Raw genomic sequence first — 15,381 nt, forward strand, 5'->3', positions numbered from 1 at the left:
ATTCTGCAGGGATTTCATTTTGAAAATGCCTCCTTAGGCAGGTTTTCTTTAGGAAAGCAGAAGTCACAACATTTTGTGATTACTCAGACATCTTATTTGGAAAAATATTTTTATCTTAACCCTTGAAAAATTGTCTTTTGAATCAAAATGTCTTTTGAAGAAGGTTTTATAACATGTAATGACTAGCTTTTTTATACAGATCCAAAGTACTAACTGTAACTATTGTAACATTTTCTTTTAGGTAAATGTCTGCTCTAAGAAGCAGACAACTGGACAAGCACATTCATAGCAGAAGGAAACCATCAAGAAATGGAGTGTTGACCACACTGGACAAGTTAGATGAATGTGTACTCTAAACAAGGATTGCTCTGTGTCCTCACAGATGAATGAGGTCGTGCTGGGAATTCCCCCCCGCAGGGATCTGGCATGACTGATAGGCAGTTCTATAAATGCACGTTTGTCTCATCTTTTTTGTATCGTTTATGAAAGTATTAATATAGTTTTAATAAGTAAATATTTTCAGGTTACAAGACTGACTTCTCATCTTTATATAATTAAAACACAGAAGGCTCCACATTTGAAAATAAACGGCTGCATATTGAGTACTATTAGTGTCACCTTTTTCAACTTCTGAAATACTGTTCATTGCTTTTGTTGTTCTTTATAAATAAATCACAGTGTATTTCAGTAGTATGCATATGATATCTGTGCTCTTGAATTAATTTTTATCTTAAAGCCTATTTGTCCCATGGATCTTTAATACAATGTGTCTTACTTGCTACCAGATGTAATTATCAGGGTATTTGTAAAGCCATAACCAACAAGCCTGAGCTACAAAATGTAGATTTGCTAGGTGGTCTTTAAAATCGAGGACTTCAATGCTATCTTTACCAATTTTAATTCTAAACCATTGCTTAAGATACTGCCTGTTGGCTTTAACCCCATCTGAATGCTGGTAACTCTCATTCTTTCACTAGAATGAAAGCTCTATGAGGTTACGGATTTTGTCTTCTTTACCCCAGTGCTTTGAATAGTGACTATGTGTAATAGGCACTGAAATATTTATGGAAAAAATGAATAATACAGATAATTCTACTTTGTGTTTAACAGTCTTTGAAACCAAAGTGTTCAGTAAAATCACTTTTATGTCCGTTTATAACTATTTATTCAACTCTGTTTGCCAGGAAATGGGGATGTAGTGGCATTAATAAACACTGGTCTGTATGAAAACCAGACTACAGGCGGACAAGACTGGAAGCAGGGAGTTGGGTTTAGAGGATGTTGTGGTGGTCCAGGTGAGATCGGACCAGGTAGTGGCAGTAGGAGTGGAGAAGTGGATGCATTCAAGGCATATTTGAGGGACTGCGGGATTTGCTGATGGATTTGGATGTAGAAGATGTGGACAATTGAAGAAACAAGTGAAACAAGATGGTGAAAATGGGAGTAGAGTTTTGGGGGGGAGGCGGGGATCGAGTTACATTTTGGATATATTTAAGTTTACAATGCCTTGTAGACATCTAAGTGGAGATACTAAATAAGCAGTTGGTTATCAGGGCGAGATCCAAACTGGAAATACATATTTGGGAGTTATCTTCATATTTAAAGCCATGAAACTGGATAAAGTCATCCAAGGAGTGTGTAGAGAGAAGACCTAACTCCAGAGAATCCTAACATCAGAGGCCCGACTGAGCATGGCCAGTGAAGTACGAGGAGAACTAGAATTACGTATGGTGTCTGAGAAGCCAGAAAAGACAGGTGTGATGACGAAATGAGACACCAGTTATCAGCTGCTCCACAGCAAGCACGCAAAACAAAACACAAGTAGGTTGCGGGCATGCTGCAGCCAGGACCAATCACAGCAACATCCAGCCAGTGCAGCCTCCCACCTTACCCTCCTCCGGGCAGCTCCGCCCTTCCGCTTTCCCGGAATGCTCTGGGCCGACTCCCGGCGGCCATCTTGGTTGTGGGCAGTCGGCCGAGAGGTTGCGCCTGTTCCGAGGCCTGTTCTCTGGTGGTCGCGTTGCGTCGTTGAGGCTAGAGGCTGGAGGGGCGTCGGCGGCCGAGATGACCCAGGCCGAGAAGGGGGACACGGAGAATGGGAAAGAGAAGAGCGGGGAGAAGGAGAAGGAGCAGCGCGGCGTGAAGCGACCCATCGTGCCCGCGCTAGTGCCGGAGTCGCTGCAGGAGGTGAGGCGCCGGGGGCGGGCCTCGGACTCGGCTTCCGGGCGGGGCGGGGGGCCGCGGAGCTGGGCGAGGGGGAGGAGGCTGGCGAACGGCGGGAGTCTTCGGGCGCCCACCCAGGTGGGTGGTGCAAGGGGGTCGTCCCCCGCTTGCTCCGAGGGCACAGTGCAGATGGCCAGGCCAGTGACACTAGCCACTGTGCGAACCCCAGCCTCCCGGGCTATGAGACCAGCACAGGGCTGTCACCTTCCTGCCAACCAGTTTGAGGGGGCAGCCTGGATGGTGTGTAAGGGCCTTGCCAGGTCCCACTCTCTAGGATTCTCCCACTTGGCGGGAAGGGGGAGCTCACGGTTGGGGATGGGCAGTAAGTATCTACGGCATGGAGTGGGATGGGGTAGTGCAGAGGACCATAGGGGGAGGTATTGGGCACACACAGCAGATACCTTCTCCAGCCCTGACGGTCTGGGACAGTTTCTTCAATGGAGGTGACACCTGGGCAAAGACCTAAAGGATGATTAGGAGTTAGCCAGGGGGAATGTGAGGGCAGGAGAACAGCATGGAAGAGACCTGGGCCAAGGGAGGATATGAAATGTTGGAGATGAGGATGTCTGGAATTGAGGAAGAAGAGGGAGCAAGACATGAGACTGGAGATCTTAACAGGGATGGCATCAAGAGGGTCGTATAAGCCAGAGCCTGGCCTCTTCTGAAGGGAATGCAGAACTTGGGAAGAGACAGCCAGACTCCGAGCTACATGATTAACTCGTTTAATCCTCACAATAGCTCTCTGAGGTAGGAACTTTATCTAGAGCAAGGAAGTAGCACAGCCTGAATTTCGAGCCAGATTTCTGAATCTGGAGCCTGGGCCATTAGCCACTATAACAACATTTGCTTAACTTCAGTCCTGTAACAACTTTTGGCTTTTCCATATCCTCTGTGAGACCTCTACCATTATTTGCTGAATAACTTTTTTTACTCAATTTTATCTTAAGCAGTAAGGTCCAGGAAATGATGTGTAGGATGTATTGGCTAGTTGTTTTCTAATATGTTAAGGTAGATATGTAATTATTAAAAACTGCTTGTCCACACTTTGGAAAACTGTGTTTACTACCCCAGAGCTTCCCCATCAGTGTGCTGCAGCCTGTGTACTATTAATGAGGTACAGATGTCCCTGATGGCAAGCCACCTCATCTGTTTAACTCAGTTTGCTAGCTAAATGTTGTCTGCCATAGCACGCAAAAGCTTGAGAAGTGTGCTGCAGAGCACCAGGCCATGTGAGAGTGGTGCCATGGGCATTCAACAAATACCTACTAGGCTCCTGTATGCCATGCACTGGGCACAGAGTAGTGAACAAGACAGTAGTAGTCCTTGACATGAAGGTTTTGTCTTTTGAGAGAGCAGACAGTAAATCATTACAAGAATGATAAGTGTCATGAAAAGGAGGGGTGCCATAAGATCTTATTGCAGGGGGACAAATAAACCTGGTCTGATGACATTCAACTTTAGACCTGAAGAGAGGAGTAAGATTTAACAGGGAGAAAGAACACTGCAGGCAAGGGGAGTTGCGTTTGTGAAGGCCTGAATGTCAGCACAGTGAACTAAGAAATCAGGAGACATCAGGATTGGGAAGATTAAAGAGACTGAAAAGTAAGTGGTTCTAGAGTAAAGCTAGAGAAGTAGGCAGGGTCTTGATCTTGGAGGTTCTGGACTGTATCTTATTGGAAAGTTACGGAAATATTTTAAATGAGGACATGCCAAGAAGACACAACTGTAGCTTAAGGGCAGAGCAGAGTAGGTGCTGATTTAGAAGTCACACTGGAATGGTGATTCTCAACAGAGGCATCCTGTTGTCAAAGGGATTGTTGGAGTCCCTTCTTCCCCCACTCCCTCCTGAAACTCTGGGTCCCTCAACAGGTTTACGTGGTAAAGGTTCCCTAGTGATTCAGGTTATATTCTGCCCCCTTGAGAATTACAGATCTAAAAGCCCACAGTCATTACTCCACTGTCCTGATTTGTGCTGCTTTGTCAGTCCTTGTTCACTGTCTCCCAGTAATGGATGGTGAAATGCAGCAGAGCTTTCTGACCTGTGAGGATAGAATTGTGAACTCTGGTTTTTTAACCGCAGACTCTTGCCAGATCAGGTAAATAGTACAGAACCAATAAGGGTAAAGTGTTTAAAAAACAATGACGAAAATACAGTTCATGCACATTCTCGGAAGTGCTCCATGTATAAAGTCCACTTACTTTCCAGCATTGCAAAACAGTGATTCTGATCTTAAATTAACTTCTTCCCTCACCTTCTCAACCAGTGTTGTCACATCTGAGTGATCACACTAATTACTTTAGGAACTTTTGTAAATTGCAGATTCCTAGGCTCTCTCTTCCTGGAGATTCTGAATCAGAAAATTTGTAGTGAAGCTTTAGGGTCTTTTTTGTTTTGTTTTGCTTTAACAAGGATTTTAAGGTGATTCAGATTTAGGGAACCCCATACTTCACAAGTCATAGTATTCCCCACACTCTTATTCGTTGTTTAACTCTCTTCTCTAGTAAATGGGAAGTTCTCTAGTGGTCAGGACTTTGTCCTGGTCACCATTGTACCCACAGTGATTGGCACAGAAATGCCCCCAAATTATAGCTTGATTTGCATTGGGTACTTAGGATTTCGTTCACTTAAACAAATATTTGTTGACCTATGTACCCTGAGTCAGATCCTCGGCACACAGATACAAAAAGAGTTTGCATACAGGCAGAGAGCAATATTTGGATGCCTCTCAGAGAACTCCCTTTACTGAATTATTTTGATACCTTTGAGTTTGATAGTCATTACAGGAAACTAATTTCTTAGTCTAGCCTGTTACCTCTGTGTTATTTAACATGTTACCTGCATGTTATTTACTAAGGTCACACTCCTATGTTTTGTATTTGCAGCAAATCCAGAGCAACTTCATCGTTGTCATACATCCAGGTTCAACAACTCTGAGAATCGGTCGAGCCACAGACACACTTCCTGCCAGCATTCCTCATGTTATTGCACGAAGACACAAACAACAAGGGCAGCCCCTGTACAAAGACAACTGGCTCCTAAGGGAGGGACTAAATGTAAGTCAAAAATGGAGGACGCTGGCGTTCCAGTGGTTAGGACTCCGAGTTTTCGCTGCCGAGGGCCCGGGTTCAATCCCTGGTCAGGGAACTAAGATTCCACAAGCCGTGCAGTGTGGCCAAAAAACCCAACACCCCCCCCACTCCCCTGCCCCGTCGCAGCACACACACACAAAAGAAATGTAAGACCTAAAGAGAAAGCCCAGGGTTGTCTCCTTGGGAGGGCTTCAGTATTCAATGTATGCTATAATCTTGAACGACATCTTCATAGCTTTAATGTATTTTAAAATAACGACATCATTCAGGGTTACAAATGTCATTTTTTATCTGAGCTATCAATTTTAGATTGTACAGAAATAATTATAACAAAAGTAAATCTAATTTTTTAACCCATCAGGATGAATTGGGTATTGATGAAGATGATCTTTAGTGGAAGATACAGAATTGTCACTCCCTTAAAATGATGCATCCAGGTGTCTATTAACTGACTGCCATATTTTCTCTTCCAGATACTTAGAGTTTAAATTGAGCTCATATTTTCAATCTGTAGCAAATTGAATTGCTACAATAAGCACTTGTTACAATCTTAGATCAAATCATAATTTAAAGGCAAAAAGTAGTGTTTCCTTGGAGTAAGCATTTACTTAGGATGCAGTAGGCATCCTATTTTGCAGGTGATAATTAACAGGAAAATTTTTGTGATAGGTGTTAAATATGTGTATTGCGTTGTAATCTGCTTTAAGTTTTAAATCAAGGGTAGTTTTAGGAACTTGCAGTTTCTATAATTCTTATAGTAAGCCTTAGGGTTCCATTTTTTAGCATAACTAGCAGACTCTCCTTAAGTCCATTTCTAAGCTTAAGTATAACTTGACAGTGTAAGAATCTAAAATTCGCATATCTTTGGATCTTACAATTCTATTTTAGGAATAAATCTCAGGAATAAAAATGGAAAGAAAACAAAATAATATTTTATAAAAATATAGTGTTCTTTGCAATATCACAAGAACTTGAATACTCATTAATTAAGTGAAATAACACACGAAGGAATAAAACATTGTTATAAAATTGTAAACATGAGAATTATATAGATATATGGAAGAGTCTCTCGAATACTTTGTAAATATAAAGTAGCAGTGCTCTGATATCAGTCAAAAGTCACTTGAGGTTATAGATTTTTGCAGATAGTTTTATGGCGATGGCTCTTTTCTGATTTTTTAATTTATAAATAATAAGAAGATTACTTTGAATTCTTAAGATTAATGCATGTGACAAAGGTGAAGGACATGCTACTCGTTGATGAGGGAGCATTTGCTCTTGCTGGATTAAATTAGTATTTTGCCATTTCTTTCTCTTTTTCACTAAATTCTTTATACTCTTCATCTCTGTTCTTTTTCCCCAGAAACCTGAAAGTAATGAACAAAGACAAAATGGCCTTAAAATGGTGGATCAAGCAATATGGTCTAAAAAGATGTCAAATGGTACAAGACGGATTCCTGTGTCCCCTGAGCAGGTTCAGTCTCAACTCTTTCTTCAGATTCATTCTTTGACCACTGCTATTAAGTCGTAACCATTCGTGTGCGCTCCCTGTTTCATTATGCAAATTCAAGATGGGATTTCCTTAAAAGAGGAAGAAAAAACATTCTTAACCACCTACAGAATACCTGAATTGGTGTTGCAGATGTCTAGGCAAGCCAAATAATTTGTAAGGTGGTGATTCTTGTGTCAAGTTGATGAAAATTTAATTTATCTGAGAGTCTTAAGTGTGTAATTCCAGGATCTTGATGGGAAGCTGTATTCTTACTACATTTGTCATTTTAATGTGATAAACCAGTGCTGCTAGGAATGGACATGAGTCTATATGATATATAAATCTGTATTCAACTTTCAGCAGAGTACAGTATTAATTTTGGACTGACTGAATCACTGCCTGAGTGTTAACATTATGGGAGAAATCAAGATTGTGGTATAGGGCAGGAGAATCCACTTGGGACCAATCAATATTTTGTCACATATCTTGGATTTATGATTAAAATTTGCCACTGTATCTGGTCTGTGAGAGAGGAGAAGAGAGGACAGCCCCTTCTTGTTTTCTTGCATGCATTCAGAGAATTTCGGATGCTCTTTTGTTTCAGGCACGTTCCTACAACAAGCAGATGCGACCTGCGATTTTAGATCATTGCTCCGGAAATAAGTGGACAAACACATCTCATCACCCTGAGTTTTTGGTAGGAGAAGAGGTAGGAAACATCTTCACAGTGAAATGGAAGAAGAAAACCCAGATACTATTTGTAAAATTAATTTGCTTTGCCACCTAGTTCTAGTTTTTCTTAGCATTCTGTAATCCTACCCTGAGGACCAGATATTCACACTGGCTCCTGAGATGTTACATACACCACTCTCAACATTAGAACAGTCAGCAAATGTTAATGATAACTTCTGGCCTTAGGTTTTTGAATGTGAATCTAGAAAACCCTGAGAGAAGAGTTTTAACAATGTCTTCATCTGCCTGTCTTTTCTAGGCCCTGTATGTTAATCCTCTGGACTGTTACAATATTCACTGGCCTATCAGAAGAGGTCAGTTAAATATTCACCCAGGACCTGGGGGCTCCCTTACAGCTGTTCTGGCAGATATTGAAGTAATATGGTCTCATGCGATACAAAAATACTTGGAAATCCCACTGAAAGATTTAAAGGTAAACTAAAATGACCAGTTATTGGATTGTCTTTAAGATTCTTGGTCAATAAAAGTATACTATACTCAGTTGTTTGTAAGACAGTGTTCTTGAAGCCTTCTCGACCTTAAGCTGTTAAGGATATCTTTTTTCCTTCACTGAATTCCCCTCTGGTGCTTTCTTTTTTCTCTCATTTTGTTTGGTTCTTGGTGTTCCTGTCAACTGCTCTGCAATCAGCAAGCTTGCTCATGTTTATGCCCTCTCTCTGGACCTTTTTCGGAAACATCAGTTGTCTTATTTTTCACTTTACAAGTGTTAAATAGCTCAAAGGGAAAAAAGCCCACAAAACTTCAGCATTTTCTGTTTTTTTTCATAAAACCTAAAGGATAGCAGAGAGCTTTGAGTTTTTATTTTGGGCCTCTAGCCATTGCTGCTACTGCTTTAGAGAGAATCCTCTTTGACGACAAGTGTGGTGAAATTTATTTTGACCTGACTTGAGTGTTAACCATTTTATATTTTTTTCTTTGTTCTTTTTAGTATTATAGATGTATCTTGTTAATTCCTGATATCTATAATAAACAGCATGTGAAAGAATTAGTGAATATGATCCTAATGAAGATGGGGTTTTCAGGTATGTCTGATATCCCAGTGAAATCTGCCTGAAATGAGATTGTTTTTTTTTTTCCTGACAAAGTTAATCTGATTCACTGCTTTATTGAAATGCTTATTCTGGGAGGGTCAGTGATACTTGGGTGATTGCCTGGAGGTTCCTAGATTTTAATTGAATATTTGTTGTAGGATCTTTCCTGCTCCCCAGGTGTTCACGCCTCTACCTTTTGTTTTTCAGGGATCGTGGTCCATCAGGAGTCTGTGTGCGCCACCTATGGCAGTGGTTTAAGCAGCACGTGTATTGTAGATGTTGGAGACCAAAAGACAAGCGTGTGCTGTGTGGAGGATGGGGTCTCTCATCGGAACACTCGGTGAGGAGCTTGGGAGGACATATTCCCTGCTCCTTCTCCCCACACAGCCTGTTCAACTGAAAGCATCATGAGTTAGAAAGAAGTTTTTGTAAGGAATTACATACTCAGATTTTTCTTGTGAAACTAGTAAGATTGTGGAAGTGCAAATTCTAACACGGCTATAAATAGCCAATTTTACCCTTCCCATTTGAACTCTCTAATATGAGTTCACATTAGCAGCTCCTGAAAGCCCTAGTGTGTGTTGTGTGCTTTCCCACAGAGGAAGTGTGTATGTTAGCTCTGTGTCTTTCACTATGGTGTGGCAGAGAGATACCAATCACATTCACAGCAAAGCTTTATTTGGGCATGTCATGTAGGAGAAAATAGGTTTTCAGGTCTGAATTCTCTAGCTAGCTAGCATTTTGAGTATTTGCTTTTCTCGTCATAATTGTTTTTGGTGAGTGAGGAGTAACTTTATGGTGGTCAAGTCCATTCATTATGTCATCTCTGATAGAAGAGGTAATAACATAACTAGCAGGAGCAGGTTTGCTGCTTGTCTGTCCTGAGATAAGCCCAGCAGAGGTAAGCACACTGAGGTAGTGCACACACCAGTTCTCTGCAGCATTTTGTGCTTCCAGGATGGCTTCTTCAGGATGCTTTAATTCTTCCTGTCACCCACATAGGAAGTTTGACTCTTAAGTCAAAGAAACAAATTTAAAAGAGGGTCCAAGCAGTCCATGAGAAAGGTTAATTTGTTACCTCCCACCCCAAGTTACAGTGCATTCTCAAACCCAGATTGAGTTGTTTGGGCTCATCCATTTGTAACACCTAATGCCATTAGTTTTCAAAGTATAGAGAAAACACTGGACCCAGGTCTTCTACCACTAAAACAGCACAGCAGTGATCTTTCCAAATCGTAGAAATATTCAGTTAGTAGATAGTATTCGCTCAGGTTTTCTCCCTTAACTTTGTCTTACGGTGTCACTGCCTGCCATTTCTACATGTTGGTGAGTGTAGACAGTCAAACAGCTGTTATATGCTACACATATGGACTTGGAAATGAGCTGGATTTAATGTGTATTTTGTTTCTTGGACAGTTTTTGCAAATAGCATTTTTTGCTTCTAGATGTTCACCACTGGTTTTTGCTAGCTTCCTTTCTCTGTCCCTTACATCCATTCTGTCCTTTCATGCTTTAATTTATCTCTACAACATTTCTTGAAACTTGCTGTGTTTCACTGTGCCTAACTGAGTTTTTGGAGCACCCTTTGCACCTTCTTAACTGACAGCTTACCCATCTGCCCTTTTCTCTTAACACTAGGCTCTGTCTGGCATATGGTGGATCTGATGTGTCAAGATGTTTTTACTGGCTGATGCAGCGAGCTGGGTTCCCTTACAGAGAATGCCAGTTAACAAATAAAATGGATTGCCTTCTTCTGCAGCACCTTAAAGAAACTTTTTGTCATTTAGATCAGGTGGGAGCAAAATCAAAATTGCTGATTATTTTTGTTTTCAGGAAAAATTGAAGATATTTAAAGCTAATTAAAAATTTAACAGTATTATGCAACCTGTTCAACCCAAGTTTATAAAGCCTTGAGGCTGAAGCTCTTAAGGAGTGAGAGAGTTTTCTGGTAAGGTCAGAGCTGTACGGATGTGTCTCAGGCTCTGGAAAACACAGCTAGTATTTTTAAGAGAGTTTAGCAGATGTCTCTCTCCTTAGGATCTACAATCATTCTAATAAAGGATAAAGATAAACCTTTGGATGTAATGCATAGTAGCAGGTAAATACATAGGTATAGACAGTTAATAAAATGGTATCATTTGAAGCACTTACTTGGTATTGTGAACAGTCAACATTTAGTCATTGCTGTATATGAATTGCTACCTTTTTATGCTATTTGTTTTAGACCTTTCTTTTTCCAACTTATTTTAAAGCATTTTTCAAGTAATGTAATTCTGAATAAAAATTTTTTTGAGAAACATTAAGGCGGGGTAATAACATTTCCCAGTTATTGAGGGAATTTGCTTACTGGTTTGGACATTGTATTGGTGTGTGTTGATAATGACGCAAACAAAAATGTACATAATGGGAATTTCAGAAATGTTGAAAGAGAATCAAGGTACAGTTGAACTCTTGTTTTATTAAGTGCCAGTGGAAGTCGTAGGAAGTTGTAGGGCAGCCCTTTTATAGGTGAGATTTAGATGGCATTTGAAGAGTTTGCATGCACTTTTACTGATTCACTGACAGCATCTTTTCCTGGAATCAGGACATCTCTGGGCTTCAGGACCATGAGTTTCAGATTCGACATCCAGATTCCCCTGCCCTTCTTTACCAGTTTCGATTAGGAGATGAAAAACTCCAGGTAACACATCGGTATATATTTCCATGGGTAGAAAGAAAGGCAGCCAGGTTCAGTCAGACTGAGAGAATATGTACTTGCTGGAAACCTCATGAGGTGAGAATGTCAACTGGTTGTAAATTAGATGCTAACCCAACATTTAAACCACTGGTAGAGTACAGATTAGAACAGATCTGAGCCATTATTTTAATTAGCCAGTATGTGATGAGTTGTTATTTAGAAAGAGGCACCATTCTTACTAGGAAATTATAAAGTAGATTACTAGGCACTTATTTTACATTTACTTTGAGATTTCTGGTGTTATATCACCCATTCAATTTGATGATAAGTTAGTTTTCTGGCCTATCATGCACTGAAAAAATAATGTTACTTCTGAAAGAGAATGCTTACTCGGTCTAACTTATAGGATCTGATCTGCCAGTTTTGTTTTTGGAAGAACAAAATTTATTTAATGGGTCAGTTTTTTCAGAAGGCAGTATCCTTGGTTGGTCATTCTTTTCCTTCCATGCACAGGCTCCGATGGCTTTGTTTTATCCAGCAACTTTTGGAATCGTTGGACAGAAAATGACAACTTTGCAGCACAGGTCCCAGGGTGACCCTGAGGATCCTCATGATGAACATTACCTGCTGGCCACACAAAGCAAGCAAGAACAGGTCTGTGGTAATTCTGTGTGAGAGGAGACAGTTTTGTCCCTGTATGAGAAGTTTGCCCATAATTAATGCATCATTGCAGTGGCTGCAGTCTGACAGTATACTAAAGCTGATATTGTTTTCAAGACCATAGATGAAATCTGTGTTTAAAATCCAGATGACAGATTTCTTTATTCAGCAAACATCAATTTTCAGAATATCAATCTACAAGATACTTCCCTTTTGGCATGTATTTTTTAAGTACTTTATGTATAATACTTTATCTACTTTTGAATATTTATCCAGTAGTATTTTCAGTAAAAGCTTACCTATTTTTAAATTATCATGCAAAAACTGGGTGGCACAGGCAAAGAGCTGAATTTGCCCAAAGCTGATCCTAGTTTTAGGATGTCTGATTCAGGGGCACAAATTAAAGCTCTTATCTGCTAATGAAACAGCAGCTCATGATGAAGAGAAGAGGGCAGTGAACCTTTTCTAGTTTTTGTTCCTGTCCCAAAGCTGAGCGTGGGGTGCTTAGATAAGGTCTGAAAATGAGGACCCATAACAGCCAGTGGCCTAAGAATTCCAGTGAACTACTACACTTAGAAACTCAGGGGGAAAAGTTCATCTACATCAACATTTCAATCTTAAAAATCCTATCAGTAATAGCAAAGTTATAGCTCTTTTACTCAGGAGGAGCTGTGGAGGGTTGGAGGCAGGGAAGGCTTTCCTGAGGAAGAGCCATTTGAGAGAGAGGGATCTAGGGGGAGAGTGAGGTGTTACCTCACGCGCTGCCTGCCCATGATTGTTTTGGAATTGTCAGCACTTCCTCATCTTCTGCACACCACCCCTGACTCCTAGTTATCCAGGGGTGGGGATCAGGTGCTTGGTCGTAGAACTATGGTGTGTTTCCTCTCTGCAGCACAGTGACAGACCTTCTTTTTATAGAGTGTAGAGTAGTGGGGTAGGGAGAAGGGGGGGATCTAGCTGGAGAACATCAACCGTGTTCTATCATAGCCTTACCATCCATTTGATTCTCCTTTTGATTGATTTAAAGTCTGCAAAAGCTACTGCTGACCGAAAGTCTGCATCCAAACCCATTGGATTTGAGGGGGATCTTCGTGGCCAGTCCTCTGATCTTCCAGAAAGACTGCATTCCCAGGAGGTGGACTTGGGATCCTCCCAGGGAGACTGCTTGATGGCTGGCAATGATTCTGAGGAAGCTCTCACTGCACTGATGTCCCGGAAGACTGCCATCTCGCTGTTTGAAGGGAAAGCCCTGGGCCTGGATAAAGCCATCCTCCATAGCATAGACTGTTGTTGTAAGCACGTCTGGGAGCCGGGAGAGAGCAATTACAGGGTTCAGGCTAGGGTGTAGTTTTGCCCTGCAGCATGTTCATGCCAAAGCTTTTGAGCAAAAAAAAAGAAAAAGAAAAAAAAAAGCTATTGAGCATCTGCTTTGCGCCTACATTGTCAGGTGTTAGGATCTGGTTCCTGGCCTCGCTGAGCATGGAGCCTAGTGGAAGAGACCAAAACAAGTCAGCTTACCACACAAAGATGAAATTACAACTGTGGCAGGTGCTACAAAATTGAACTAAAGGGTTCTGACTGAGAGTTTCTGATTGAAGGATTTAATAAGGGGTTTTTACTCAGGAGGAGCTGTGGAGGGCGGGGAGGCAGGGAAGGCTTTCCTGAGGCAGAGCCATTTGAGAGAGAGGGATCTAGGGGGAGAGTGAGGTGTTACCTTGGTATTCCAGGTAGACGAAGAAGCCTGTGTGAAGGCCAGTGTGGCTGGAAAGCAGGATGTAGGGTGAAGCTGTGGGAAGTGGTGGGTACACACCACGCTGGACTTTGTAGGTCCCCCTAGAGATTCTGGTCCTAATCCTGCTACTAGCAGGGTCGGGGGTGGGACAGCAACATGCTCACATTTGTGTTTTGCAAGGTTCCTCTGGCTGCATGGTAGCATTGTCTAGGATGGGTTGGGAGAGAGACCTTTGAGAAGGCTCCTGCAGTTATCCAAGCAAGAGATGATGGTGGCTTGGCCTGGGGTGGTGGTGGATATGGAGAAAAAGCGTGGAAGGGATTTCACTGTCTTTTCAGCGTCTGATGAAGCCAAAAAGAAGATGTACAGCTCCATCCTGGTGGTGGGAGGTGGTTTGATGTTTCATAAAGCTCAAGAATTTCTGCAGCACAGAATTCTCAATAAGATGCCACCTTCATTCAGGCGAATTATTGAAAATGTGGATGTGATCACAAGGCCCAAGGTATGTTGTACACAGTGCAAGTTGTACTCTTGCCAGTGAAACAGCATTATTTCTAGTTGTAATGTATTGGACAGAGAAAATCCTGGGAGGCGTGGGTTTGTGTCTGGGGAGTTCTTAAGGGCTTGGAGCAAGTGGAAAAATTACTTTCAGCAGGTCACAGATGTGGTGAAAGGAGCTCTGGACTAGGGACTAGATTACTGGCTTTTAGTCCCTGCTGTGCCCTCCAAACTAGCATGACTGACTTCCGCCTTTGTCAGAGGACTGGATGGGGCAAGGAGAAGACTGACTGTTCTCACGATGTCAGCCAGAACAATTCCATTTTATCTCTTTCATATTAAGAATCTCCTGCTGGTCCCTAGACCAGGTGATCTTCAGGGATCTTTTTGATTTGAACTATCTTGGCAACCATAAACACAGGAATTTAGAAACGGATTGTGTCTGTATTTTATTATTCTCACTGACAATTCCTGGGAATATTTTTATTTAATTTTAATTCTGAGGGAGGGATTGTGGGATATATTTATTCCAGTCAAACTTCAAAATAAGTTATGTCCTTACATATGTTCCTGCCTATAGGGACTCTATGTGGAATAATAGTAAATAGTGAATAGTAGCATTTTCAGTAATAAAAACTAAACAAATTTCTTGTGAGTTGAAATAGAAGATGTCTGTGGTTCATGGATCTTTCATGGGTCTTTAATGCAAGTTGAAAATCTGATTTATTCCATATTGACTCAGCAGCGTGTTTTCTACCCCCAAATTCAAGTAAATGTCTTGTCTGCTTACACTGAAATATCTTTGTTTATCACCTCTCTAGGACATGGATCCCCGGCTGATTGCATGGAAAGGAGGGGCAGTGTTGGCTTGTTTAGATACGACACAGGAGCTGTGGATTTATCAGAGAGAATGGCAGCGCTTTGGTGTTCGCATGCTACGAGAGCGAGCTGCTTTTGTGTGGTGAAATGGACAGAAAAGCCACTGTTGAAGACCAACACATAACCTTGTGGTATAAGACTCTTATAGAACATTTATATTCTAATTTATTGACCTAGGTGCTTAAGTTTCATGAAATAAATGAATTTTAACTTTTATGTTGAGAACATGACATTGGTGTAAAAAATAAGCTGCTTTTGTAGTCAGGACATTTGAGAATAAATACGAACTTAGTCTTCAGTGGTAAACTCTCCTGCCCCTTCTTCAGGGTCTCTAACTCCCGATGAT

The 15,381-nt window shown here is 41.4% G+C and overlaps 1 protein-coding gene across 1 annotated transcript; it reads left to right on the forward strand.

The window, feature by feature from the left end:
- Positions 1-1,946: 1,946 nt before the first annotated feature.
- ACTR8 (actin related protein 8) lies at positions 1,947-15,251 on the forward strand. Its single transcript, XM_060161577.1, has 13 exons — positions 1,947-2,187; positions 5,107-5,277; positions 6,677-6,787; positions 7,410-7,514; positions 7,797-7,970; positions 8,487-8,580; positions 8,797-8,929; positions 10,228-10,381; positions 11,174-11,269; positions 11,780-11,920; positions 12,954-13,218; positions 13,997-14,160; positions 14,978-15,251. Exons 1-13 carry the CDS (start codon positions 2,065-2,067, stop codon positions 15,119-15,121), a joined length of 1,875 nt encoding a protein of 624 aa, XP_060017560.1. The 5' UTR covers positions 1,947-2,064; the 3' UTR covers positions 15,122-15,251.
- Positions 15,252-15,381: the final 130 nt, after the last annotated feature.

The sequence above is a fragment of the Lagenorhynchus albirostris genome, chromosome 10 (genome assembly GCF_949774975.1).
Source record: "Lagenorhynchus albirostris chromosome 10, mLagAlb1.1, whole genome shotgun sequence".
Classification (NCBI taxonomy): domain Eukaryota; kingdom Metazoa; phylum Chordata; class Mammalia; order Artiodactyla; family Delphinidae; genus Lagenorhynchus; species Lagenorhynchus albirostris.